This window comes from Myotis brandtii, unplaced genomic scaffold (assembly GCF_000412655.1).
Source record: "Myotis brandtii unplaced genomic scaffold, ASM41265v1 scaffold84, whole genome shotgun sequence".
Classification (NCBI taxonomy): domain Eukaryota; kingdom Metazoa; phylum Chordata; class Mammalia; order Chiroptera; family Vespertilionidae; genus Myotis; species Myotis brandtii.
In genome coordinates this window covers 10,479,955-10,506,438 of record NW_005371410.1, presented here as the reverse complement: position 1 = coordinate 10,506,438, position 26,484 = coordinate 10,479,955, and the positions used below count along the sequence as shown (strand labels likewise).

The 26,484-nt window shown below is 46.5% G+C and overlaps 1 protein-coding gene across 4 annotated transcripts in view; it reads left to right on the top strand.

The window, feature by feature from the left end:
* Positions 1-26,484, top strand: part of SPTBN1 (spectrin, beta, non-erythrocytic 1) — a 163,185-nt gene that overhangs the window by 81,759 nt on the left and 54,942 nt on the right. For all 4 annotated transcript variants that reach the window (XM_005884613.2, XM_005884612.2, XM_005884614.2 and 1 more), the window contains one exon: positions 18,504-18,655. In XM_005884613.2, the coding sequence (XP_005884675.1) occupies positions 18,504-18,655 (152 nt within the window). The remainder of the gene's footprint in view (positions 1-18,503; positions 18,656-26,484) is intronic.

Genomic DNA, 26,484 nt, shown 5'->3' with positions numbered 1-26,484 from the left:
TTTCTAAAAGCGCCAGGAACTTGAAGACGAAGACTATTCGAATGACCAAAATACAATGTAACTGCAATGCTTTATGGGTTCGTGCAATTATATAGTTTTTCGTAGATTGACCTGCACGGTTTCCACCAATGAGATCGCTTCATTCGATGTGGACAAGACAGGGTGTTGACATATAAGGTCCATAACAGATGGCGCGTGAAAAACGAGAAAACTCGTGAGTGGTACGAAAGGTGTTAATACCAGAACTGTGGGCAGAGCAGCTCCTCACGTAGTTGGAGCATGTGGTGGAAGATTAGGCACATCAGGGGAGTTGAATAGGGAAGGTGCACTTACTGGGTGGAGTTCTGAAAAGGACTTTTGTGAGTCCCAGTAACTCCTGACGATCCACCTTTGAGTTTAGGTATAATGTTAAGTCTTAGAGAATGGATGAGAGTGTCGGAACCCTTCTAGTCGATACATGAGGACTAAAATGACCGTATTGGTATTGTTTTGTCATGTCTTGCAAGAAAGTGCAAGGTGACAGAGAGATCCTAAAAACTGTGAAAGTAAATAAATAGCCTACAGCAGTTAACGGTATTTACTTTGGAAACAAGTTATAAACTCAAATCTCTCGGCTGAACTTGAATGAGTGCTTCTTTCAGGGTAAAAGCCGCTCTCTGGTTTTGGTAGGACGAGCCTGTGCGACCTTCTTTATGTAAACCATGAACAGGGGATATTTTCCTTTACATTAAAGCCACAGGGGAAAGGGGTCTCCAGGCTGGTTCTGACAGCCTCCCGCCCCTGTGGGGAAGGAAGCTAATGCTGAAAATTCAGGCTTCCAGATGGTCAGATGGAACTCCAGAACACCCTCTTCACGACAGTGATGGCGGCAGGACTGTTCTTTTCTGAAGTGACACCCTGTGTGAAGGTAGGTGATGTAAGGACTAGATTTTGATGCTTGCTGGGATGCTGGGAGGTGGGGGTTAAAGGTAGAACTATAGGGGCATTCCTTGGAACAATTGCGGTTCAATTCCAGGGCACTCTGCAATGAAGTGAGTATTATAATAAAGCGAATCTTTATCTTTTTGGTGGTGGAAGATCTTGCCTTGAATTTGTAAAAAAAAAAAATGCAATACCTGTGAGGCACAATAAAATGAGGTATGTGGACCTAAAAAGCGTCTGAAACTTTGCGGAAACCAGCAACATGTAGACGCTTCTGGCTCCCTTTGGCTGGACACTTTCCGTTTTTAAGGCCCACGCTAGCTCTGCACAGCCTGTTCCCTAAATACACGAAGGGCAGATTTACCCACATTATTGGGAAAGCAGTTTGAAGCACAGGCCTTGTGCGTTGGGAGGTCCGTAGTATTGCCGTGTCTGTTTGTGTGTGGGGGTTATAATCGCCCTACAGTCAGATTGTCACTCTGACAAATAAAACACCTCCCTCCTTCATAGTTTCTTGCCAGTAGCTAGTTAATTCTGAAAGGATTTGGGTTCCTATTGCACACTTCCCAAAGTACCAGGTCTGGAGGGAGCCAAGGTGAGATGAACCCGTAACAGATTTAATAGCAGAGTTAGTGACAGTACAAGTGTAGGACGGAGAGCAGAGGACTTGACCATAGTCACTAGTGCTTCTCCTTTGTGATTAATAAACTTTATAATATTCTTGGGCAGGAAGGGATGCTCTGAATTGAGAGTTCTCACTAAGGGCTTCAGTGAGACAGATGGTGACTGTCCAGCTTGCTCAGGACACAGGCGTCCTTCAGTGTTGACAGAAGTTGGTGTAGCGTTGGAATCACGCAGCTGCCATGCCTCTGGGCTCTCAAGGTGATTACTACTCGCTGATGAGCCAAATCTTGTGAAGGCTACCACTGATGCTTCTGTTTCTTTGCCCTTTAAAACACACACACACACACACACACACACACACACACACACACGCTTTATTTACCCTGGGACCACTGTGTGGCTCTTCAGGGATTTTCTTGGGGTACATCCCCCACAATTAAAAATAACTGTCTAAGGCCTGAGCTCATAAGAAGAGTAAACCCCCTTTTTCCTTGTCCTTACTGCTTCCTCCTGACTAATTAGTCAGCTGCTACAGGTCTCATTAAACTTCATTATTCCTGAGCATCTGTCTATATAGGAACCGCCTCAAGATAAAAAGAGGAAACTCAGCTAAACATTTCGTTGTTGCTGCTAATTACCCCAAACTATACTTTTTGATTAAGTAATTGCTCTGCTTCCTTCCAAATCTGAATGAGGACGACCTTGCTCCCTGCCAGGTAGCAGGCGTTTCTCTCTCCACTGGCTGCAGGTGCTCTGCTCTGTGGTTTGGTGCCTGGGGTACCGGTAGTTTTCAGTGCCAAGAATGGGATGGCTCTGAAAACCTCGGTGAAGGAAAAACACACCTGAAGTCTGTTTGTGTGTACCCTTGGTTTGTTCAAAGCCTTCAGGTGATATCAGTGCTTTTTGAAAAACAGATGCAATCTTAAGTTATCTGTTTGTTAAAATACATGATGGAAAAACAACCACAAAGCTAGTTTTCTTGCCTCACTGGTTCCGGACTCTAAGGAGCAATTTTAATGGGAGCTGGGATGGGAGAGTCGTGGATGTTTCTGTGCTGTGGCTACAGGTGGCATTTGAAAAGGACGGTGTTCTTTGGATTTTGTGGTGGTTGGTGGTGGCTGAAAGCACCTTGATGGAGCAAGGTGAATTACAGTCCTCCCAGGTGTCAGGCAGGGGAGAGGAGCACACTTCCTTGGTGGGGCTTGAAGAAAGATCCTGATGGAATTGAAAGAACAATAGATATTATGGGGGATTCTTTCCAGTGAGGGCCTCTGCATTGAATTATATGTAACACTCCGAGTGTTAGAATTGTCAGGAATTAAGGTTACCTGAAGAGATTTTACCTGTGCTCCCTTTAGGTGGGGGAAATCCTGATTCACACTCAGGCTGGAACCCTGCTTCCTGTCAGTGGCAGCATAAGGTCCTTGCCAGTGTACAGGGCTGTGCAGGCAGCCCTTGGTTCAGACTCCCGGGGCTCTGCTTGCTGTATGACTGAGGGCTAGTCACAGAGCCTCTCTGAGCCTTAGTTTGCTCTTATGCAAAATATAGTTGATGATAAGAGTACCTACTTCACATGGTGCTTTTGAAAATTAAATAGTTTCAGTGAAGTGCTTAGAAGAGGTGCTTAGCCCTTAGAGTACGAGGTGAGGCTAAGTTAGGGGGTGGATAAGGGAAATGATGTTTGAATTCCCTCATCATTTAGGATCCTGCCCATGGAGCCTCCCACTTGTGGAGCTGAAGCCCTGGTAGATCAACCCCATTGGGCCCTGATCTTCTCCCTGCTGCTGATTGGTGATGGCACCTCAACTAGAAAGCTTTGACCCCTCGCATCACCTCTGGTCAGTTGATCCCACAGTGCTTTGCTCATTCCCCTCTTGTCACCTGTTACCTTGCAGTATAAATTACCTGTCAGTGAGGCAGGTGCATCATTAAACTGGAAACTCCTCCAGCATCTATCCTTATTTCCTGTTGCTTAGTCAAGCAATTTACAAATACTTTTAAACACTGGAGTTTGTCTTTACTGTAGGTGAAATCTGAGGCGGAGCCCCAGCAAATAAAGGCTATAAAATGGGAGCTCTTCTGACCAAAGTGCAAAGGGAGAAGGGACTTGGAGCCTGACCTCTAGGCTTCTGCCTTGTTCCTTTGGCATCCTTGCTGGGAAACTTACTCCCCTAGCGTCCTGTAGACTCAGTGTCCTTCAGTGAATGTCGCTTATTTTTGTGTTAATATCCTCAGTGTCCCCCTTTATTACAAGGGAGTATTCGTATTTTTTGGCCTTATTTTGCTGATAAACGGTGTGTAAGGTTAAATACTGAATTATTACTCTCCAGAAGAAAGATAGGAAAATTCAGAGTGGCATTTTATTTTAGAGCACTCATTGAAGACAGCATTTCACATGTAACCTTTTGCGGTGGCCTGGGAGAATTCGTTTTCCTCTAGCCGGTGCCCTTCTTATTCCTGCTCCTCAATCTCAGACCCTTTGGGGAACCTCAGTTCTCTTACCATGTAAAAATGAATTGTGTGTTTTCCTCTCAAATGGAAATGCCCTTTAAATATTTCAAAAATTGTATGTGTTGTTCTAAAAAAAAAAATCCAACAAACGGTGCAGAATTACAGAAGCGGAAATGCTTCCTGTCCCTCGTTCTGGCTTGAGCTAATTAAGTTAATCGTTTGGAAAGTATTCCTCCATACCTTTTTATGTAATTACTTGCATTTAAATATGTGTACATTCATTGGATCAGACTAAATGTATGCGCTGTTCTTTAAGGGACTGCTCATTCATGCCATCTTCGTAAGCTTGTGTGCTGCAGACTTGCCTTCCTTTTTTATGCTGTTCTTTTGAATGGATGCATCATGTTTTAATTCATCAACCTGTTTGTATATATTTAGTTGGTTTTGGTCTTTCCTGTTTTGTTGTTGCTCTCCATGTTTTGTAATTATTTAAAAATCTGCAGTCCTTATCCTGCACATCTCTGTGCTTTTGCACCGGTATTCCTAGAAAGTAAATATCTACAGGTGTGATTTGGTAGATGGAGGAAGTGCATATTTTAAATTTTGATATTGCCCACTTACCCTCCCAGCAACCACATACCAATATGCCCTTTTCTCCAGGTCTTCAGTAAGTGACAGGATTTATTTTTCAAGTCCAAGGATTGGAGGTAGTCCCCCCCCCCCCCCCACACTTACTTTCGCCTACTCCTGAAAGAGGAACTTGTGCTGTCTGCCACCCCAGCGGGACCTCTGTGGGCCTCCATCCCTTCCCACCCAGTTTCAAGATTATCCTCTTTATAGAGGAAGCCAAGGGCTACATGAAGCAATAAAATGCCCCTGAACAAATCAGCTCTAGCAGCAGGCTTCCCAGGACGGATCTAGGTAACTGGTGGTGATACTCCTGTGCCAAGGTTGGTTTACTCTCCCCCCTCCTCTCCCATAAACTGACTAAAGGACCAACAGCCAGGTCCCCACACCTGTTGTTAAGCACCTGGCTTTGTGGGCTGGGAGATAAAGCCTTGCTTGTTAGGGATGGGAGGGAGACAGGGTGGGGTGGGGAGCCTGCATGTGGGTGCACACTCTGGGACGTTGTAAAGATCTGTGTTCTATTTTGTGGCAGGAGATTTGCATGTAGTAAAATCACTGTGCAACAGGTTTAAGTTTCCAAAACAAATAGAAAACAGAAAAACCGTTCTCCCTCTTTATTTCCCCCTTCCGTTGCTTTCTTTTTACATTTGAAAAAATTAAGGTAGATGACTCCTTATAAGCTAAGAAGATTCAGTGTGATCCAGGTCACACCTTGTGCATTGTCTTCTACCCACACCTTGTGCATTGTCTTCTACAACACTGGACTTAAAACTTTGATTAGTGTTCCTATGAATGAAAATAGGCTTTGGTTAAACAAACAAAGCTAGTATAAACTGTTAACTGCCCTGCCCACCTTTGATTAGTGTGAGGGATCCTTTGGTGCCACCCCACCTGTCGACTGGGTCATCCTGGGGGTTGAATCTGACTCCTCCTCCAGCTTTTCTGCCCTCCGTTATTGAAACAAGGCAGTGCACATTGTGTACTCACAGGATCTGCCCGCCAAAACTCTGTGCTGTTTGGCTATGGAAGAAATCTTGCGTAACCATTTATCGTTTGGGTGAGGTTAAGGAAAGCCACAAAGGAAGTTAGCAGAATTGTTTTGCAGGCTTTGACCTTGTGAGTAATAACTTTCTCTTTTTTACTTTAAGATACCTTAAAAATAACTAAATGGTAGTTGAATGTGGGTATCATTTATCTGGTGCTGTGAATTCTCAAGGAGTTGAAAATCGCTCACTAACTTTTTAAGGAGCGAATTCTTAATGCTTTGAGGTGCCCTCACAGTGCCTTCACGCTTAGGTACTCTAGAAATGGTTGCTCATTGGTTGATTGACTCAAGATGGAAAAAAAAAATGATGGTAGGGCCTGCATGACTGAATGCCGGGTACCCGTGTGTACAACAGTCGCTGTTCTACATGGAACAATGTTTTAGGCAGTGGAATCATTGGCTAAGTTAAAATACATAATTGAGCATTGGATCAGAGCTTTTCATTCAGTAAATTGCTTCCTGAATGAGGAATATTAAGTGAGAAGTGAAATTTTGGTTTGATGCACTCAGAGATCACTTAGAAAATAGGGCTAGATCTAGGAGCGGTTCCTCTTTATAACGCTACGCGTTTTGTGTTTGCATCTTGTCACAGCCGTTAGTTGAGTACCTTCCCCCCAAACACACACGGAGGCTTGGGCTTACTTGCATATACAACTGTAATTTTGGAGTTTTGCCATGGACAAGACAGTCTTATTTAATTCATCAGCCTGCCATTTCAACCCTGATAGTTTAAGGAGTTTAGGTGACTAATTGGCAGTGTTCTTTAGGACAAAAGCCCGTTTTTAAATTCGTTTGTTTCATTTGCTTTTAAATATAATTTCTCTTCTCACTACATGGAACTTGGTCATAATTCTGTAGTTCCATGTGATAACTCGGCATCACGGTGGCTTTCGTTGTCCCCGAATCCTAGGCCCCTGCAGATTAACTTTACATGTGTAACCTTATGTGGAGGATTTCCATGATACCTTGTATTATCTTCTGTGGCCGCTTCCATGATCCCTTCAGGAAATGGTGGTTTTGGTAAACACTGTGCTGTCCATGTAAAGCAGACAGCTTTATGGTGATCTTTAGGTCTCTGACCCCTCCTTCCTGTCAGTGTGTCTCTGGTTTAAAAAGAGTCCCTTGGATCTTAGCTTTTGGGGCTCCATCAATTACTGTGGTTGCTTTGGGCATCCTCCTCTCACAGGAGAGCTGTCGGGAACTGTCTCGAGTTGCTGGGCTGGCAGTCGTGTTGTTGGCAGTGTCGGCCTCTGAAAGCGTTGAGGGGTATCCTCTTGTGTCTTGAGTGTCTGACCATAATGTGACTCTGGTGTGTGAAAGAGAGTTCTGTTTTCTTTCCTTCACTGTTGACCCTAAGAATTCCAGAAAACAGGAGAAGAGAGAAAAATCATAAGCAAGGGCCAGAGCGCACACTGTTCGATTTCTAACATGCTAGCTTAGACCAGCTACACAGTCCGTACAACAGGACAGCTATGGACTGTGCATTGCATGAAAAAAGTAAATTTAAATTCTATCTCACCACCTCCACCTCGTCCCAAGGCTCCTGTCACAAAAATCTATCTTTAGTCCTTGCGAATGAAGTACAGGATTTTACCTTTACCAGTGGATTTGTGTGGCACATGATAGACTGGCTTAGAATACGTTCACTGTTTCTTTAGTTGTTGCTTAGAGAAAGTTATTTACAGACGCAATCTCCCACCCTCATCCCAGTATGTTGCAATGAAATTACCTTCATAAAGCCTTATCTCTAGTGAATGCATTATGGTTATTGCCCTTTAAAAGGTGCCCTCCTAGTTAGTCTGTATTCATGTTAGCATTCTGCCATCTACGTTTCATAATTAAAGATATGATATGTGCTTAGTTCCAAGCCTTTTCCATCTTTGGGGGATGTTACAAGTTACCCTCAGTCGACCTTGAACTTAATATTTTTAGTTTCCTTCCAGGGAGGGTTGGGGGAAGAGAAATGAAGACGAAATGTCCATCAGGGTAAGAACTGGGGACTGGAAGCTGGTGAGGAGAGACAGTGGGAAGTTGGGAAAGCTGGCCCCAAGCCACAGGGCTCTTCCTCATCCTTGGAACATGAAGGCGTGGCCTTGAGTTCCAGCCATGCTTTGTCCCTCCTGGCAGCTGGGCACTGTTAACTCTGTGTGTCGGGTAACCAGATAAATACCCTTCAGCCGGGGAGGGGAGAGGGCCCTGTGTTCACCTCCTGACTGACCTGATGGTAACATGATTTAAAAAATATACATGTGGCCCTGGCTGGTGTGGCTCAGTTGGTTGAGCATTGTCCCATGCACCGAGAGGCTGCTGGTTCCATACCCGGTAGGGGCACGTGCCTGGGTTTCTGCTTGATCCCCAGTGTGGGGTGTGCAGGAGGCAGCCAACCAATGTTTCTCTCCTCTCTCTCTCTCTCTCTCTCTCTCTCTCCCTCCCCCCACCCCCTCTCTCTGTCAGAACCAATAAAAACAAACTTTTTAAAAATACACACACACACACACACACACCCGGCTATTGCATGTTTAACAATGAAATTTAAAATGGCCCCAGAGTGCCGAAACCGGTTTGGCTCAGTGGATAGAGCGTCGGCCTGCGGACTGAAGGGTCCCAGGTTCGATTCCGGTCAAGGGCATGTGCCTGGGTTGCGGGCACATCCCCAGTGGGAGATGTGCAGGAGGCGGCTGATCGATGTTTCTCTCTCATCGATGTTTCTGGCTCTCTGTCTCTCTCCCTTCCTCTCTGTAAAAAATCAATAAAATATATTTAAAAATAAAAATAAAAAAAAATAAAATGGCCCCAGAGCAAGCACTCCTTGCATATTTGCGACACTGATTTGATTTGAAAATGGAAGCTAACAACTGGGATATGGGACCAGTGACATTATCAAATGTTTAGAACCAGGAACTGACAAAGTCTTTCTGTAAAGGGTCAGGTAGTAACTACATTGGGCTTTGCAGGCCACATAGAGTATCTGTCCTATCTCCTCATCCTCTTCCAAGACCCGCTCCCCACCCAATAAAGTAAAAAACGATTCTAGTGCCCAAGCTATAGGTCGAAGATTGCTGTTGCTTATTTTAAATTGATCTTTTCAGTTAAGAAGGAACTGACCTGGGATGGATAGCTATGGTTTTTTTCCTCTTGTTTGGGGTTGGGGGGGAGGTAATATCTTGTTTTCCTTAGGCAGTGGTGGTGTGGGAGCTTTTCGATTCTTCAGGGAGTGGATGTGGGTTCCAGTCCTGGATATGACCTTGTTACCCATGTGCCCGTGGTTCAGGTGGGTAACCTGAACTTTGCTGTGCCTCCTCGAGTTAGAACTAATAGCTGGTAATAAACAAGGTCAAGTTAGCAAATACCCTAACACAGCCTCCACCAGTGCATAGGGACAGAGCAGGACTGCTTCATCCTTCGTCCGATTGTCCCTGGCTGTGGTTTCAGGCTGTTTCCTGCAGGGCCGTCCGCAGAGATGGGGGTGGCAGATGAGCAGGCTCAAGGTATGGCTTCCTGTATATGAAGGCAGTTTTAAAGTGTGCCGCCCATTTTCTGGCAAATTTTGTGACTGATTTCTTTCTTTTATTTTTTATTTTTTATTGAGTCCAGAGAGGAAAGGAGAGGGAGAAACATCAATGATGAGAGAGAAACATTGATTGGCTGCCTCCGGCACGCCCCCTACTGGGGATCGAGCTTGCAACCCAGGCTTGTGGCCTTGACCGGAATTGAACCTGGGACCCTTCAGTCTGCAGGCCAACGCTCTCTCCACTGAGCCAAACGAGCTAGGGCTGTGACTGGTTTCTTAATATTTTTTTCATAATGTCCTGTTTCTGTTTAATTAAGGCACTTTTCCCCCGTGGCTTTAGCACTTTACTCTGCTGTTAATTCACCCTCGTTCTCACCCTAGCTCTCATCTTAAGGGAGTTAGTGGTGTTCCTCCGCCCGATTGCTTTCAGAATTTGTTCCCACCATAACCTCAGCCTCCTCCACAGTCTTGGCTTTTTTGTGGACTATGATTTTAAGGGGCTCATCTTGAAGTGATAATCATGACAGGCGGCCAGGACCCCTGGAAGCCGGCCTGCTGTCTCCGTTCATTACTGTAGGCCTCCCCTCAGAGGTCCCCCCCCCCCCAATGCCTTTGTTTTCACGCTGGCAAAATTGGGACTATGCTGCTCAGAAGAAAGACTCTTGGTACAGCTGCCAGCAGAGCCTGCTTTGCTGATGTAAACCATAGGCTCAAGGTTATATAGAGTTTATTGTTGTTCTGTAGTCTGCATATCAGACTGTTAAGTATTAGCAGAGAATTGCGTATTTGCTACACATGTATTTAGAACAGATGTTTACATGTGTTTTATCCACGAAGTGGGTTAAACTGTTAAGAAAAGCGTTTTAACTCAAGTTCTATTTATATACAAATCAGCAAACATAAATGAAAGGCCTCCAGACTAATCCAGCGCAGGGAGGCCTTCAGTCGAAAGATTAGTTTCCTTCCTTTTGCTGCCTCAAGATAACAGTTTGATTCTCTATTATCAATACAGCCAGTCGCCTGTTTCCGGTTTCCTGCTCTGTGTATTTTGCATGTTACTCATGGGAAATGACTTATTTATTTTTTTAAGCTAAGGCACATATGGGGACTCCACCCTACTGTAATCTTTTGTTTTGAATTATAATTCTTTTTTTAAAAAAACAACCTAAGAATTGAGCTTTAACGGATGCATTGTTAAAATTAGTATAAGTCAAGTCTTGTGACTGTTGGCCTGTTTGGGTTGTGTTACAATAATGCTCTAATTACTACACCCTAAGTACTTTGCATCTTCACTCTGCTCTGTACAGGTATGTGGTGGCAATTACCCAGAAGCAAAACAGAACAAAAGCAAACAACATTTGTCACACTTTTAGGTTAGCTTTGGGCCCCTTTTAATCTGACACACAGTGCCACAAAATTGCAATTTTATCATTTATCAGACATTGAGGAAGAGTTGCAAGAAACAGTTCAGTTGTGCAAAATTTTTGGTGTTGTACACTGATAACATTTAAGTACTTAGGGCCTGTCTCTGTGATTTGGAATTTCTTTCCTCAATAATTTCAGTGGAACAACCAGCAGCAGTGGGATTATCCAGAACGTATTTGTTGGGCACTGGAGGTTTGTTGATTGCTTCGACAAATGTTTATTGTGCACCCACTCTGCCCGGCATATGCTAAGGCTCCGAACAGATACAGAGTTGGGTCCTTGGAGGCAGGTATAGGGTAGTTGCCGAGGTAGGACACAGGATACATAAAAAAAAGATAAGAGACCACATCCCATCAAATGAAGGGCCTATTGGAAGAGTAGATCTTGCCCTGGGTCTTAAAAGAAGGGCAAGAGAAGAGAAATTGCCTTCCAGGTTAGGGGAATGGTGTAAGCAGAGATGGGAAAGAAAAGGCAACGTGTAGGGTAAGCGTTCAGAACATAATGAATAAGAAGTCCTGTTGGGTTGACACAAAGATGGTATGTTAGGGAAGTTGCCAGAGGAAACAGGCGCTGAGGAAAGGCCGCTTGGTCTGTCTTGTGGGTGGGAGGCCATTCAAGGTTTTGGTCCAGTGAAGTAACTTTGAAAAACCATTGTTTGGGGGAGATAAGTATGGCACTGATGTTTAAGGTGGGTAAGAACGGGAAAGGCGCAAGGCAGGGGACTCCAGTAACTTTGAAGGGTGGGGCCTGAAACCATTCTAATTGTAGTGAGTTTTTTCTTCCAACCCCCCAAACTGTTGAAATCATTCTCTTTGCAACTGTTCCTGTACTATTTTGTCATATCTTTTATTTTTTTAATTTTCCATTTTGTTTCCCCAGCTAGACTTCTAGTTCAGTGGTCGGCAAATTGCGGCTCGCGAGCCACATGCAGCTCTTTGGCCACACTCAAGGGGCCAAAGAGCCACATGTGGCTCGCTAGCCGCAGTTTGCCGACCACTGTTCTAGTTCATTGGGGGCAAGAGACCTTGTCTTAGACATAGTTCTGCATACAGTCTGCACTTTGTAAATATTGGAGTTTATAAATACTCTGAACCTCAGGTTAGGATTGGTCCTTATCAGCTAGCCTGTACAGTATTGTTGGTTTAAATGGCCAACCGTGCACGTGTACATGGGATCATTGCTTCATCATCTCCTTTTGATTTCTTCTCAGCTTCCATCCTTGTACCTCTGAAATTTCCTACCATGAACCCAAGTCTAGACCTAACTTAGCCATGGGTCTATACAAAGAAAAATTGCACATGATTGCCAATTCTTACATAAGGTGGGCCATTATCTTAGCACAGCTGAAGATCCTGATAGAGAACATTCTTGGGTTACACTGGCAGGTTCAGACTATTTGAAAAGTTAAAGAGAGATTTGCTCTCTTAAGCCAGGTATAAATTCGGTCTTTGGGGGAATAATGAATGTTTCTGTATTTCCGTTATTTTCCATCCAGAAATGTTCCGTGCTTTCAGACCTTCCTTCGTCCTTGGCCACCCCTGTTCGTAGCCAGAGCTGTGGCATATGGTGAATATGGTTGCATTTAGCACTCTGCAGAGAGTGTTGCAGAAAGATGCCGTACAGTCATTCCCATAACACAGCACCCTCCTCCTCATCAAAGCAATTTCTAACATGCGAACTCGTGCTAACACAGCATTCATTTTGCCAATTACAGCAAAATCTTCAGAGTAATAAATAAATATCAAAGCGCCATAGTCTTCCACTATTGATAATAGTCATTCCCTAAAAAGAGAGGAAGTCAATTATGTACTTAGAGAAGGGGGTGATGATGGAGAGGATATTCACAGCCCTTTGGTTAAAATCACGATAATATTCTAAATACCTCACCCTCTTTCTCTAAGAAATCATCTGAAAATGTCAAGTAGTTTATCAGAAACATGAAATAGTGAGTCTAGATACTTAGAGGAGAGAGTGTAGCCAAGCAGCCTAATCCCTCTTCACCTGGCTGAGCCACGGGAGAGACAGCAAACCCCAAGGGCACCGCTGCTGGCCGGTGACACTGCGCAGCCCCGAACCTCACTGACTCTTGTGTCCACCTCCCTGCGAGTTGCTGTGCAGATCTAGTGAGCTTGAAGGAAGTGTACATTTTTATTCAGATGTGTGGTGGTAGTATTGCAGGCATGCCATCTTACAAAGTTCTGTTTTTAGGAAAGAATGCCATACTAGAATTCCACTTATAATTCTCTCCTTCCAAGGATCCAGAGCTGACATAGGTGCTGGCGTAGCTATTTCCACGCATCTGGGTTTACTCATCTGCTTCTCAGGAATGCTCATTTTCCAGGAGTTGACTGATTCATCTGTGAGCCTGTGGAGCTAAAGACTTGGCTGGATCTTAGAACCGCTTCTGGTTTTCAGGGTTCCGAGGACATTTTGGTAGAATTCGTGGTTGTGGGGAACTTGTTTTGAGAGGAGCTTTCGGGGTCCTTCCTGGCTCCCACCCCTGTGTTGACACACAGACTGCCTCACCAGAGGGCTGCTGGGTCTTTTCCCTTCTTCCCCTGGTTCCCACGTTTCCATCCCTGGGCTGCTGGTGCTGCAGCCACCGCTACTTGAACCAGTAGGTGTGTGATGATCTCCAGGCTGCAAGAGCAGGTAGTGTCCTCAGGGACCAACTTGTATTCCCCTCTGCCCACCGCACTGTGATAGTCGTTGCAAAGAGGGGTCGTTGAGCGGTGTTTAAACCTGAAGGCCTTTCCATGGAGGGCTGGGGAGATCTTTTCTCTGTGGCATCAAAGGTGGAGTGAGCTCCATGGGCCACAGAGACAGATCTCATCTTTTTAAAAAATATATATATTTTTTATTGATTTCAGAGAGGAAGGGAGAGAGAGTGAGAAAATCAATGATGAGAATCATCTATCAGCTGCTTCCTGCACGCCCCCTACTGGGGATCGAGCCTGCAACCAGGGCATGTGCCCTGACCGGAAATCGAACTCTGACCTGCTGGTTCCTAGATTGATGCTCAACCACTGAGCCATGCTGGCCGGGCCAGATCTCATCTTGATGGAGACACCATCCCAACAATTGGAGTCATCCAAGGGCCGGAGCAGACACTTGGACAGAATAGGACTTGGGTTAGGGTGGCGAGATTATGGGTGCTTCTGGGAGCTTGTATCCTTGTGACATGTTTTGTGTTGGTTTTTGTTTGTTTATTTTTTAAAAAAATACATTTTATTGATTTTTTTACAGAGAGGAAGGGAGAGAGAGAGAGAGAGAGAGAGTTAGAAACATCAATGAGAGAGAAACATCAATCAGCTGCCTCCTGCACACCCCCTACTGGGGATGTGCCCGCAACCAAGGTACATGCCCTTGACCAGAACCGAACCCCGGGACCATTCAGTCCGCAGTCCAACGCTCTATCCACTGAGCCAAACCGGTTAGGGCTGTGTTTGTTTTTATTATTAATATTTTTAATGTTGTGCTAGAGGCATTATTGCCTAGAGATTGAAAACCAGGTTTTGGAGCCGACCTTCCAGGAGAGTTCCTAGTTCCTGCCTCGTGGAATAGTTATGAGCGTTGTAAAGCACGTATATTGGTACCAGAGACATAGTAAGTGCTCAGTGAATGCTATTATTATTTTAATAAAAAAAGAAAGAACAAGTCATTTTCTTTTTATACAACTATTAACCTCCTGCCACACACAAATAGCTTCCCCCTCTCTGGGTTTTTTAAATAGCTGGCCCAAGGCTGTAGCAGGAATTTTTCTTTTGAAAGCAAGGTGATTCAGATGCCTTCCAAAGGCTTGTTCCACCCGGAGATTGTATGACCCCATGATCCCTGATGCATTTCTCAAATGGTTTTAAACTGATGAGAGAGCAGCTTTGCTGGGGAAAAGGAGGAGGAACTGGTTTGATGAGTACTCGCTACAGGCCGGCACTTTGATGTGCACTTCACCGCCTCTCATCCAATGCCCGAGAGTCCCTCTAAGTAACTGTAATTTGGGGTTGGGGGCAAACACACGGGGAGCAGACCTGCGAGCTGCCTATTCCTGGGCCCACCACCTACCCAGTTTTGGATAAGGCTGCGTGGGAACCTGCCCCAGCGTCGGTTCAGCCACGTCAGCTTCTCGGGAGGAGATGCAGGCATGATTTGGCTTGATGAACAGCAATACAAGGCACTGAAAAGGTAAAAGGAGAATGGAAATGGTGTGGAGGACAGATGGGGCGCCCACCCATGGTTTTCCCTGCTGCTCCTGCAGTGGCTCCTCTCTCTTGCAAGGAAGAAGCGAGCCCTTAGTGCAGTGCGACGAGTGGGCCTGAGGGCAGGGGATTTCTGCTGCCACAAGCCATCTGGATGGAAAGCCCTTTTGTGTGGGTAAAGAGAGTCCTGAATGACTAACACCTCAATTCAGCTGTCCCTCTCTGGGGTGTCCCTCTCTGCCAAGTGCCGACTGAGACCTGTGCATGCCAGCTCCAATCGGTGTAAACCCAGAATGTCTAAACCAGGGTTTCTCAACCCAGCGGGCACTGCTAACCTTGGGGCTGGATAATTCCTCATGGGGTGGGCTGCCCTGTGCACTGTGGGGTGTTGAGCAGCATTCTGGCTTCTACCCACTAGATGCCAATAACATCTGACCCCCAGTCGTGACAGTCAAGAATGTCTCCCTGGGGAGCAAAATCACACCCCACTTGAGAACCACTGATCTGAATAACCAAATCAGTACAACTTGCGAGGGCCCCCTTTTCAATCACCAGATTTGCTCCTCCGTGTGGCACTAGAAGTGGTTTCTCTTCCTACTACCCCCACCCCTCCTTACACAGCTCAGGCCCAGTGGTAGAAGCTTTAGCTGGAAACACGTCTCTGGACGGTCTTAACTGGTCTGTGCCAAGGGCCTCCTGCTCCTCCTCGGGCAGGCGTCTGGCCTGGTCTGCCCCGGCCTGGCTGGGTTGGGATTGCAGGGGTGATGTCATGGCGCGTTCCCAGGAAGGGTGGAACAAAGGACGGAGTCCTCAAGGACACGCAGCCTCATCCTCAGCTGGGCCTCTGGGTAGTTCTTTTCCCCCTTCCTTTCCCTCCTCCCGGCCTCAGAAGTGTTTGTGGTTCACCCAAGTGATCCATTGTAAGAGGACACACTAAGCTGGCCGGGCTTCGAGTCTCCGGCTGAGTCCGTTTCCTGCCCCTTGTGTGTCATAAGAGTGTTGGTTCTGGTCCAGTTCCTGCGTGGAATCTTCCATGCCTTTTCCAGTGTGGTGGTGTTAGCCCCAGGAACTCGAACTCTGTGATTCTTCTAGTGTGCTCACTCTCCCTGAGAGGAGAGAAGTGGGGAGCAGGGGAGAGGGCTAGAAAGTAAGCCTTCATTCCTTTTATTTTGTTTAGTTTAATTTTTTAAACTTCTTTCTCCTCTTCTTTCTTGCCTTCTTCCTGGAGTTTCTGAGGACCCCGCAGCTCCGGGGATCCGTCCTTGCACAGATCCGCAGGCAGCCTGTTTTATTTCCATTGCTCTCTGCTCCACCCATGACCTCTCTGTGGTCTCCTCATGGGGAGGGGGTGCGTGGGACGATAACTCCTCAGGTCAGGGTGCTGTGGGAGTGCTTTTACTGTCTTTTGAAGCAAATCCTCAGAATCTCCTCATAAAGGAACCTGTTAATTCAGAACCTGAAAGAAGCCCGAGGTGTTTCTGTAATGTGAGATTTGCCCAAGGAGCCACAATTGGCTGACGAACACATTGTGTGCTTGTTTATTTAGAAATACCTTAATCCAAGCAGGTTTTCATTTTGATCTTGTTCCCTTGATATGCTGGGTGTGGTATTGACTTTGAGCCCCAAACCCTTTAATAACTGCCTAGGATACCCATCAAGGGCTTTATGAAAGACATTTGTAACTCCAGTGTAGCACATAAAAAAACACTATAAAAAACCATTAGTTGACCCTACATACATCTGAACCGTACCTAGGAGAAACTTAGCGTGTCTGTGTATTCCGATCTGGGCCTGCTCTTTGAAAGCAGCCAACCTTAGGCAAACAGACAAACAAAAAGCAGCTAGCTCCCCATGCCACTGTCGTAAACTTACCATCCATCAGGATGATTGTGTGATTAATAATGCAGGTGATCTTTTCTCTGTGACTTATCGTGACGCTATTGGTGCAGCTTCTTTTTCAGGCTGCAGTGTGTCCCTCACTGCCACCTTCTCGCTCCCCCCAACCCCATCCTTCCTGGTCCTTTGTCTGTATTTGGTCGGCCTTTGTTCCTGGGAAAGGTCCTTTCTTCCCCTGGACAGGCTGTTCCTTTAGGGCGAGGCTGGGCCGGGGGGAACTGCTGGCTGCAGCAGGTGGCCAGCTGTCTTGGCAGAGGCCCCGGCTGCCTCACCTGCTAGGTTGGCAGCAGTAAAGGCTCATCCCACGTTGTCTCTGCCTCCCTCCCTGCAGTGGGGTGAATGGAGACCTCCGTAAAACCTTTCAGGCACACCTTCCCAGGATGCTCTGGCCAGCCTGGGAACCCAGTACTCCCAGGCCACCCAGTGCATGCCCCATCAGCAAGGGTGGCTTTTTAGTTGTCACCCCATGGTGGTGAAATACATAAAAATTGTTGGGGTCTGCCCCCCTTTGTTGTAGATGAATACATAAACCTTTCGGTGGTTTGGGGCTGGCACTGGAAGGAGTAGGCCTTGGGTCCTTTTAGTGCCAGTTCATGCTCATGGAACTAGAAACAGGCGAGTATCTGACAGAAGGATAACTGTAGAACATAGTCAGTACGAGTGGTGGGTGCCCACTGAACGTCTCAGCAGCCTGCACGTAGAACATTCTGCAGAGGCAAAAAGATTGGAAGCCTGTTTGTATGGGATGTGAAGGGCCAGTGCTGGGCAGATGTATCTAGAGTTTTATGCTTTAAATTGGACTGAGGCTTGAAGAACAAGTTCCCTCGATGACTTGGATGTGTTACTGCCACACTCTAGAGCAGCGGTTCTCAACCTGTGGGTCGCGACCCCTTTGGGGGTCGAACGACCCTTTCACAGGGGTTGCCTAAGACCATCGGAAAACACATATATAATTACATATTGTTTTTGTGATTAATTACTATGCTTTAATTATGTTCAATTTGTAACAATGAAATTGGGGGGTCACCACAACATGAGGAACTGTATTAAAGGGTCGCGGCATTAGGAAGGTTGAGAACCACTGCTCTAGAGCATAAACTAACAGTTGCCTTTTCAGCGAATGGTTGAGTTTGGAGGTGATAGTTGTCCACTCATCTTACAGAAGGGGACACTGCATCCAGTGTCTCCGCACATTTTTGGCAAAACCTTGGGCCCAGGCCCTCCTCTTCCAGTGCCTGGCCAGATCTCTTTGAACTCTACCATGTTACTTGCCATTTTCTGTGTTGTTCACGGGGCTTGTGACTTACAGCAGGTTTTCATTGTAGATCCAGGTCATGAGTAAATTTATTTTACGAGGTAGGTGATGCCTGATCCTTTGTATAGAGAAGCAATTTCTGAATGTCTTCTGAGTTTTTCTACCCCACATCCTTCCATAATCTGTGTACTTCCCCCACACTTGCCTTTTGAGAAACGATAGCTGTAACGAGACTTTACCAGCCAAGTGTTAATCCAATGGGCAGGATTGCAAAAGACCTCCCTGTCATCTACTGTACCCGGCTGCGTCTTCAGCAGAAATGGGAGAAAGTGAATTGAGTGAAAGCAAAGGGCATTCTGCTGGTGGTGTGCTGAAGCGCCCAAATGCTCAAGGACTGCAGGACTCCTGTGGGTCCAAGAGTGGGTCCTGCTGAAGAGGTTTCACTCGAGTTCAGTCCTGCTCCTCCTCTGGTGGGCCCCATGGCCCCCCTGGCACCACGCCACTGCGCCTGTGCTGTGGCTGGTGGTAACGCAGGCTCTCCTGTGCTTGCAGATGAGCGTGAAGCTGTGCAGAAGAAGACCTTCACCAAGTGGGTCAATTCCCACCTCGCCCGAGTGTCCTGCCGGATCACAGACCTGTACACGGACCTTCGAGATGGACGGATGCTCATCAAGCTGCTGGAGGTCCTCTCTGGAGAGAGGCTGGTGAGTGTTGGGATGCTGTTTTTAAGTGTCTTGCAGTGTGGGTGGGGAAATGTTTTTGAAAAATCTATCAGTGCTTTCCTCCTGGTAAATTACACAATCAATGGTTGATCTTCTGGAGAAGGAGAACCTTGATAAGTGAGATGAGCATGTTGGAGAAAGCTCCTGTGTAGACATTCTGAGTCTAGTTCAGTGATGGCGAACCTATGACACGCGTGTCAGAGGTGACACGCGAACTCATTTTTTTGGGTTGATTTTTCTTTGTTAAATGGCATTTAAATATATAAAATAAATATCAAAAATATAAATCTTTGTTTTACTATGGTTGCAAATATAAAAAAATTTCTATATGTGACACGGCACCAGAGTTAAGTTAGGGTTTTTCAAAATGCTGACACGCCGAGCTCAAAAGGTTCGCCATCACTGGTCTAGTTGATGTTCTTGAACCTGTAATAAGGTGGCCGCGTTCTCGTAATTTGCGAGGTTACTACTACCTTCGGTCAGAGGGACCTTGGCTGGTGTCCCCCCTTAAACAGGGCATGGTGCTCGTAATTGAAGGGCCAGCCCGGGGCCCTGGCTCCAAGATGGATCTGTAGCCCACGAGATCATGGAATAATTTTGAATTTGTGTTTTATTAATTCTCTGGAAAATCTGAGCTGCCGTTTTAAAGTGTCAAGAATTGAATTCAGTAGTTCTCTGACGTTTTTGCTTTCTTCCCTGCACACTTTTTATTTTGGGGGTGGAGGGAGAGGCTGGTGTTTTGTCGTCTCCTTGGAAACTCGGAGCTTCTAATGAATTCACCGTGCCTTTTCAGGCAAGGGAGTTTTCAGCCTGCAGTGAAAATTGTATCCCCATTTTGTTTCTCAGAGCTACAGCGGCTTGTCTCTGATGTGACTGTTGTTTATGAACCTTAAGCCAAGGAAGCTTAAGCCAGTCTCCCTAACTGACCCAACAGGTTTTGTCTCGTCTTGGTTTGAAAATGGGTGCTGTATTCTACCAGATCACATGCAGTTCCATAGGTGGTGGGTGGGACCGAGCCCAAAGCTGACGCCCAGGGATAGAGCCCCACATCTGTAGTGACATCACCAGGAAAATATGCTGGCGGTTGGCAGGCCTGCCAGAAAGCCTTATTTTTAACTCGATCTCTACCCTATAACTTACAGCCACATGGCTCTGTGTGCAGACCGACCCACACACCTCTGACCACAGGCAGGGAGCTAAGATTGTACCCTCCCCTATTATTAGCCCACAACAGAATTGCCTCCGCGAGCCTGGGCAGAAACCCAGTCAGAGTTCTCTCTCTCCCTGCCCCTTCGTCCAAGATCAGAGTCCTATGAAAGGGTAAAGCCTCATCTCGTGTGTAGTGAGTTTTGTTCATGGTCTTTGTTCCCCGTGCATGCAGGTGTGGTTGCCTCCTTTTCTTTGGGAGTTTGTGGGTCACACTGGACAAATGAGATTAATAAAGGAGGCCTCTGCCTAAGACTGCGGTGGCTGCCTGAATCGGAAGGTGGTTTGTGGGGTGATGGTGGGTAGTGGGCCCACATGGGGCGGGCGAAGGCTGGTCATTGATTGCATTTTAATTTGTTTTTTGAAGTGAGTCTTCTTTGAGAACCTAGGCTAGAATTATTGTAATATTCATCTTTAAATATAGTTTTTGTAACCAGACTTTCCCCCCTACCTCTCAACCTTTTTTTTCCTGTTTATGTTTAACCTAGTATGATTGTTTATTGATCTTTTTGAATGTTTTGAAAGTAGCTAAAAAAAAATCATTAAAGGTCACATGGATAGACATTTGTTTGAACATTTATTTTTGTCCCAATAGGGTCCGGTCTTCCAGGCTGTAGGGAGTCGGTGGTTCACCTCCGAAGGTCCATAATTCTTTTATACCAAGAAGATTGTGTCCTTGATCATGTCCACATAATAAATGGGGTCAGGCCCAGTGCCCCTTTTTCTGAACAAAAATATTCATAGGGAGGAAAAGGCAACCAATAAAGCATAATGCATAGTTGTGTGTGGATACTGCCCACTCCGCCTTGCACTTGCTGCGGTGTTTTTGTGTGTGTGGTGTTTTGGGTTTGGTTTGTTTTTGGTAGTAACCCGTCAACCTAGGAGATGGATAGGGAAGAACATACGATTGCACCATTTCCAACCTTTCAGGCAGTCGGTGCCAGGAACTGTGTTTAGCAATGACATCCCACTTTGTAAAAACCACAAGTGTCTCTACTTCTTTTCTCATCCGTTCCTCACAGCCAGCCCTGATTATAGGTTGGGCAGTCTGATTAATCTTCTTATTCCAAAAATAAGGGTCCCGTAGATAGAGTGAGCTAAAGCTCTTGTTCATTTTTCAGCCTGTTTGGCCCCGGGGTTGATTTTGGTTCATGGGACACGAACTACTCTGCTGTTGGCTGCAGAGGCTGCCAGAAATTCAAGTTAGCGACCCTCCCTGCAGGCCAGGACCTCTGGGAGGGCTTGCCCCAAAGGACCCTTGCATTTTTCGATTCCATAACTAATGAGGTGGCTAGAGCTTCCTGGCCTGGGTAAATTAATGTCCACAGCTAAGCGTGGATCATCAGGAAACAGCCAGCCAGCACCGGGCTCTCTGCGCCACTGATCCGAACCCCGGGCAACGTAAACATGTGCACTCCCATCTGGAGCCCTGTGTCAGTCAGCACTCTGGCCACAGCATTTAACCACCAGCTTGGCAGTAGGTAGCAGATAAATGTGTGAGGGCCCAGAGTATTTAAATTTACTTTATTAATAAATTCTTGGAGCCAGTTCATCCTTTGGTATAGAGGAGGAAATGTGTCTGATTTTTACTGCAATGAAGTTCAAAGAAACATTGGTTTAATGTTCCAGACAGTTTCATCCTGGCCGTAGCCTGCATTTTGGCTCAATAAAATTTGAATTAAATTTGAACAGGGTTTAGGTGGGTAATCGGGGCACTTGATTCTGATGTACTGGGGAACGTCAGAGGGCAGAGACCCACCTCTGGTCCTGGCTTGGGCAGGATCCATGTCGGAAGTGTCCCTTTCTCTGCCTCGGACGTGTCAGCTTTATGGAGCAATGAGCAAACTGAGGCTGAGCCAGGGAGCGACTACTAATTGGGATTGATGACAAAGAATATTCCTTTTCAATATCTCACTCTGAAATTACTGTACATTATAAAGGTCTCGCTTTAAAATGTCCTACAAAATAGAGACCCATCCTTGACTGTAGCATCAACTGAGCAGGTGAAGACGGCGAGCACAGAACCCGTGCCAGTCACTTTGTCATTGATCCCAGGGCCAGAGTAGAGCGGGACTGGAGGGGAGAGGTTTGTCTCACGGCAGCACTGACATTTGGAGGGAGTGGGGCCTCTGGTGTGATACGTCAGGCCTGGACTTTGGTTACGGAGTGGAGCCCACAGGTCATGACCCAGGTCGGGGCTTGCCTGTGCCTGCCCCTTCCCCCGGGGGCCTCATCAGTGAAGAATGGTTCTAAATAAGAAGGCCAGCTTCCTGCCTTGCCCTGCCAGACTGAGCCCTCGCCTCTGACGGAAAGAGGACAAGGTTTTTCTGACCACCTCTGCCTCCCTGCCAGCCCTCGCCATTTCCAATCGCAGATGCCACTGGGTTCTGCTTGCCTGTTGTTTTCCTGATATTCTGTCTTCTCACTCTGTTAATCAGTTTCAAAGAAGAGAAGGGGGAGGGAATTTGATTTTTTTGGTATGTGTGGGTTTTTGTTAATCAGTTTCAAAGAAGAGAAGGGGGAGGGAATTCGATTTTTTTCGTATGTGTGGGTTTTTTGGTGGGGTTGTTTGTGTGTGTGTGTGTGTGTGTGTGTGTTTTGCCGCCATTAATTCCAAAACAGGCTGAGCTAGTTGGAAAAGATAGATTTCCTGTGAGATCTGTTAAGCCTTAAATCCCACTTGTGCTGCTCTGCGTTTTACATACAGCCTTTGCTAAGAGAACCGTACTGGCCTGTGTTGTTGTTGAAACAGGATTTGTGGACTGGCCACAGAACCTACCTGTTGTCTGTAATATCATTTGTGTGGGGGAATTTGTTTTTGTCCTAAATAACCAGCCACTGAAGAATGCCCCCATTAGACTTACGTCTAATTGCACAAATGCAACGAGCGAATTAATAGTAACGGGTACCATATTGTAAAGTACCAAATGAATGGCCCCAGAGCCCTGGAGTTCAGAAGGGAAAACAGGCCTTCTGGATGGGGTGTCAAGGAACCCCAAGTAAGTAAGTGGGTGGGTTCCAGCTGATCCAGGAGGAGCGGTTCGGGTGTGGATAGAGAGAGCATACAGGCGTCGAGTGTCAGCTGAGGGGCAGAGTGAAGAGAACATTTGGGGAACGGCGTCAGGGAGGAACCGTGTAGGGAAAGCAGCCCAGCTAAATTGGAGTTTGTTTTTTGGAAGCAGCAATGATGGTGGCTTTCGTGTGTATCGCATTTAGTGTTCACTGTCACAAATTATCTCATTTGGTTATCATAGTTTAAAGAAGTAGACAGTTTATGTTTTATAGAAAAAACAGGCAGCGTGGCCAGGGTCTTGCCCAAAGCCAGTATTGCTAGTAAGTAATAGAACTTGGACTCAGCCCACTCTGCTGTCTGTTCCCCTCCTTTCCCAGTGAGCCCCGAGAAGGGAGAAGGTGCTCTTAGAGCCGGTCCCAACCAGTGAGGAGACAGGCAGGAATTAGTTAAACACAGTGTATTCATTTTAATTGGGCAAGAATCGTTCATACTCTGCTCAAAGCTCAAAGTTGGATGTGTATGGGGACTTCATGTGAAATGAGTTTGGTTGTATAGTGAATTAGAGGAGATGTTGGAAATCAGTGCTTCCCACATTACTCTCTCTATTAAGTAGAAGTGTGTGTGTGTGTGTGTGTGTGTGTGTGAGTGTGTGTGTGTGTGAGTGTGTGTGTGTGTGAGTGTGTGTGTGTGTGAGTGTGTGTGTGTGTGAGTGTGTGTGTGTGTGAGTGTGTGTGTGTGTGAGTGTGTGTGTGTGTGAGTGTGTGTGTGTGTGAGTGTGTGTGTGTGTGAGTGTGTGTGTGTGTGAGTGTGTGTGTGTGTGAGTGTGTGTGTGTGTGAGTGTGTGTGTGTGTGAGTGTGTGTGTGTGTGAGTGTGTGTGTGTGTGAGTGTGTGTGTGTGTGTGTGTGTGTGTGTGTTGAAAATCAGTTTGTGATTAAAAGACAAAAGCATAAGCAAGTAAGTGTTCACCACACTGGTGTACTGAGACCAGTTAGTGTCTTTTCTCTATGTCTTCTTTACTATTGCTGAGCAATAAGATCAGCAGAATTCACCTTGCAGGCTAGTAAGTCTTACATCCTCCAACATATAAATAGTATTTTATAGCTGGAAGCCACTTTAAAAGGCCACTGAGTTAGATCCCTCATTGCATAGGTACTGAAACTCAAGAGTAAGCAGCATGCAGGGCCATTCAACTGGTGTGTGGCAGATGGGCCGGCCACTCCCAGTGCCCAGGGCTGGTGTTCCGTCCACCCTGCAACCCTGGGAGAGCTGTTGCTCCATGGCTTCAAGGTGGCTTTGGACACTCATGGGAAAACCCCCGAGAGAGTGGGGGTTACCAGGGTGGAACAGTGTGGCCCAGTTCCCGGTGGCCTCCCGAAACACTCTTCCAGGAGCCTCCCTCTGTCTTCCTCTTCTATTCAAGGAGGCCAGATCAGCTGCAGGCAACATTTATTTTTCTCTTTTCCACCTCTAGGTTCTGATAAAAACTCTGCCATTGTGATTATGTCATAGTTCTGCAAATCCTGACACCCCACAGGATAGAACTGAGCCAACTCAAGGCTGAGTGGGCAGCTGGGGAAGAGCCACGGACCGGGAAGGGGGGCCCCCAGCTCTCATCCAGCTCCCTCATTTCTTCCTAACGGCATTGGGTCCCCTTGGACAAATCTGACCAAGGCCACACCACTTCTCAGAGGTCGCGCTGCTCCAATAAGCAATTAGGATTATGTTGTCAGTTGCTAGAGGTGGTTGTTTAGCCCTATAATTTCCACTCCTTTTTGGAGTCAGAAAGAAGATGGGTCTGGAGCAAGGCCTGGGATGGAGCTGTGGCTGATGCAGATGTGGGACCAGAAGGGACCTTGGGGAGGGAAAACAGGAAAAGCGCCTGCAAAACACAGGAACACTGCCGTGGTGTGGGGAACTTGTTAAAATTATTTAAGGGAGAAACAGTAAAAATAGGCATTTCCTCTGAGGAACCGCCTCCCTCCCTGCAGAGCCCCCTGCTTCTGAGTCACGTATGAGTCTGGTGTTGGTATTGATCTTTGTCTCCACATTAGTGACATTTCAAACTGCCCCATCAGAAACGGCCCATGGGACAGAAATGCACATGTTGCCGTGGGAACGAACCCGTGTCACACTAGGAATGTGACAATAATTAATGGGGGCAAAACAGGGAATGCCCTTTTTCATGGCAGAATTAGCCACTTTGGGGGCAAGGTTTTAGGAAAGTGTTAGCTATGGAGAGATGCACCCCCCTTTCCATTGTGTTTAGCTTTCTCCATTGTTATCTCCTTTTCCTTTGGAGAAGATGGAAATCTAGTGACATAAAAATAGCTCCTTAACAAAGGATTTAAACTATCTGCCCGATAGGAACGAGTCTGTTTTCTTTCACGTGGTTCTTGGTGTGGCATGAGGAGAACGAGCTGTGGGATCCTGACCCAGCACCCTGAGCTCCTTCCTCTGGGTGGCCCGTCAGCATCACACGGGTCCCTGCGATGTGGCTGGCTTGAGGCGGCTATTGGGTATACCTTTGAGGGAGGGTGTGCCAGTGTCGGCCTCAAACCGCATCTACAGAGCCAGTCACGAAATTAGAGATTGAGTCTACCTTCTCTCTGTTCCGATGTCATGTTATCACTTGACCTAACTTAAGTAACATACCCCAGCATTTCCCACATACCTGAGATAAATTCGTTGTGAAGTTGCTGAGAGAAAATGCCTTGGGGGGGCGGGGAGTGTAAGGGAAGCTATCATAAGAGTGTAATAAAGCTTCACTTTTAGAGTCCTTTCTTCTCCCTTGGCTTTTTACTTGAAAACAGAATCTGCCATGTGGCAAGGCCGCTACTTGTGATCTTCTTTCCTGGCGTTGAAGCGTGTTCTTTGCACACTAGCTTTTTGTAGGAGAATAGAAAGTCAAGGAAAAGAGATAATCTGAGACTGGCTACTTAAAATGGCCACTTGTTACCCAGGTCATCTTCCCTTCAGATATTTTCCATCTGACAAATAACTGAGGATCTCAGCTACAGAGGGAAAGCAGGAGACAGGCAAGGCATCCCTGTCGGAGTGGCTGCTACATTGCGGGGGTGCCAGCTGTTGCGCACCTGGCCGCCATTGCCTGTGGGGGCCAGCCCCCGAGGCACACACTGAGCTCAGTCCACCTGCATTCAGTCCACTGCGTGTAGCCTTGCGCTCGGAACCAAACCAGAAGCCACTGGGAATATAGCAGAATTATTAAGCATTATTCCTGCTCTCATGAAGCCAGTAGTCTAGTTAGTTGGAAGTAATAAGAGTGATATGTGAAACAACAGCGAAAATATAAGATGTAGACAATGGTTTGTTTCTGCACTCTGTGGCATAACTGTACAGAGTTGGGAGAAAAGGGGGGCCTGTGAGAACTGGAATGGTTGGAATGTCTTCCAGAAGGAAAGCTGTGCCTTGTGTTGAGCCTTGCAAGGTGGGTGGGGTATGGTGAGGTGGCCCTGGAGGGCAGCCCCACGTCAGCCAGGCCGAGTGCATTCTTGTAGCTAGCGAGGTGTGCACAGCCTGTCTGAGTCTCTGTGAAATGATGAGAGCAGCCTGAGGTGCTGCTTTTGCTACAAG